General features: G+C 44.8%; 1 protein-coding gene across 1 annotated transcript in view; it reads right to left on the bottom strand.

Annotated features, from left to right (window-relative positions):
* Positions 1 to 1,542: 1,542 nt before the first annotated feature.
* Positions 1,543 to 2,345, bottom strand: part of LOC106535932 (uncharacterized) — a gene marked incomplete at its 5' end in the record, with an annotated part of 4,949 nt that continues 4,146 nt past the window's right edge. The window contains 1 exon segment of the mRNA XM_014033086.1: positions 1,543 to 2,098. Within this exon segment, the coding sequence (XP_013888540.1) occupies positions 1,543 to 2,098 (556 nt within the window).

The raw sequence follows: 2,345 nt of genomic DNA, 5'->3' as shown, positions 1-2,345 counted from the left end.
GAGTTATGACAGGTCAAACTCTTTTGCAATATCCTAACACGTGTTCAAAACAGGATGTTTGTGGTCAAGGGTTACAGTAAATGAAAAGAGGGGTACGATTACGGTAAATGAAAATAGGGGGACAGAAAGAGGGGTAGGGTTACGGTAAATGAAAAGAGGAACCCACGAACAGGAAAGAGGGAGGGTAGAGTTATGACAGGTCAAACTCTTTTGCAATATCCTAACACGTGTTCAAAACAGGATGTTTGTGGTCAAGGCTTAGGGGTTACAGTAAATGAAAATAGGGGGACAGAAAGAGGGGTAGGGTTACGGTAAATGAAAACAGGAACTCACGAGYGGGAAGGAGGGAGGGGGACCGGAAGTTGACCATAAACCGAAGTCCCGCCTTAAAGAAGGCGTGGCACTTGTCACTTTTGTGTGACGTCATTTGACGAATACCGGGGTATTATATCTCTCACTCTTGTTGACTGGCTTCCCTCGGTTAAAGTGTTCCACAGTTCCTGGGTTTCTACAAGTTTTTCTGGGCTGGTATTCATGGAAGAGCTGATGTTCAGGAGCTTTGCCACATGTTTCACATATGCAGAGATGTGATGTTTGATAGTTGGGTGAAACATGCTGTTGGGATCCATGGCAGCCCGGTGAACAATGGCTGCATACTCCTGATCCACAGCCTGCAGAATGTTCTTTTCCCCATGGCGTTTCTGCAGCAAGCCATCAATGACCTTCTTYATAGGGGATGTCCAGCGTGTGTGGTCTAGCACAAAGACACGTCCACCTGTCTTTACTGGTCCAGTCCAGGCACTCCTTGATGAGGCTCACAGAGTCAGAGGACGTGACGTCTCTGAACCATAAAGAGGTAAGTAAAAATCATAAGTCTAATGTATAAATTCCTAAATTTAATGCAGAAATGTAAATACATAGCACTGTTTGCTTGCTCACCTGTTGGAGAAACTTGGATGATTTCCTGCTTTTGGAAGTCAGTAGAAGGAGGAGTGGAGGCCAGTTGTGCAGCTGATTCCTCGGCAGGTGGAACAGTCAAATTTGTGCTCAATGTCACAAGTGTAGTTTGGACTTGTTCGGTGATGGATGATGGCAGAGGAAGCTGTGAAGGAGCTGCTGCTCCTCTTTTCAAAATCCTGTGTTTGTCCCAATCAAGAGGCACTGGTCAGCAGCCTGGTTCTACATTGTGAAGTCAAATCTTTCTCCAGTGTTCCGGTTTGAGATTTGGAGTGCAGGATATTTTTCCTGGCCAGTGACCCTTTTRGAAGAAGTGTTTAATTCATCTATCAAAGCTGGATCAAACACAGCAGGAAGGACAACTCCAGGCTGCTTCAGGTCCACCAGTCTTTGGTAGTTCCAACGCACAACTCCTGTCATGCCCTGTGCTTGGAACAGCTCAGTGGAGACCAGATTTCCAGTTATCCACTGGGCCTGATGGAAATGATAACCCTCCTGCTGTGATGTCCCTCTGAAGGAAATCCAAATAGGCACCTTTGCACCTTCCCCAGGCACATGGATCAGCTGAAGCATTCCACCATGCCTCTACATGATGCCCTCAGAAAGCTCGTGTTCACTCAAGCATCCATGGAAAATATGTACTGTTTGGATGCRCCACGTCTTCAGCATGGATGGCTTAAACAGAGGGATGTCGTTGGGATCCTTGGCCAGGTAAAAATGTTTCAGCACTAACTCCACTCTGTGCAGTAGCTCCGTGGGGTGTGGTATCCTGGTCCTGCAATGCTCCTGGTTATGTTGTTTTGTTGGATTGGCTGGCACGATACCACAGAACTCATAAGCCTCCTTGAGCTTCTTCAGATCTTCCTGATCCACTACAGAGAAAGCAGCCGAAAGGAGCTGGCAGAAGGTGCTGAAAAGAGGGTGATGTTCAGATGTGCATTCCCTGGAAAAGCGCTGCATACAGTGGAACAAGTCCAGCTTCACAACAATGTCTGGATTGTAGCTTGACCTTGAGGGACAGGTGTTAGTCAGAGGTCCTGAAGTGGCCGCAGCTATGGTGGAAGGGGTTGTTTTCCAGGCATCCCAGTTTAGATGCTCACCAGGGATGGAGTCTGYGATCTTAAAGGAAGCACAGCAATCCCTAAAAAGAAGACAAGCAAAGATATTTAAGAATCAACAGAAATACAAGTAAATAATTTTCCTACAAAAATGTGTATTATACAATGTATTGGAAAAATAACTTATCCTCTGTAGTCCCACATTGTTATCATGTCAAGAATCTGTGACCACTTTTGCTTACCCTAAAATTTCATCATGTTTTGTTATTTCACTCCAAGATTTCAATGTAATGTAATGTAATATAATATAATATAATATAATATAATATA

Source organism: Austrofundulus limnaeus, unplaced genomic scaffold (genome assembly GCF_001266775.1).
Source record: "Austrofundulus limnaeus strain Quisiro unplaced genomic scaffold, Austrofundulus_limnaeus-1.0 Scaffold1621, whole genome shotgun sequence".
NCBI classification, from domain to species: domain Eukaryota; kingdom Metazoa; phylum Chordata; class Actinopteri; order Cyprinodontiformes; family Rivulidae; genus Austrofundulus; species Austrofundulus limnaeus.
The sequence above is the reverse complement of the archived record's forward strand: the minus strand, read 5'-3'. Positions and strand labels throughout refer to the sequence as shown.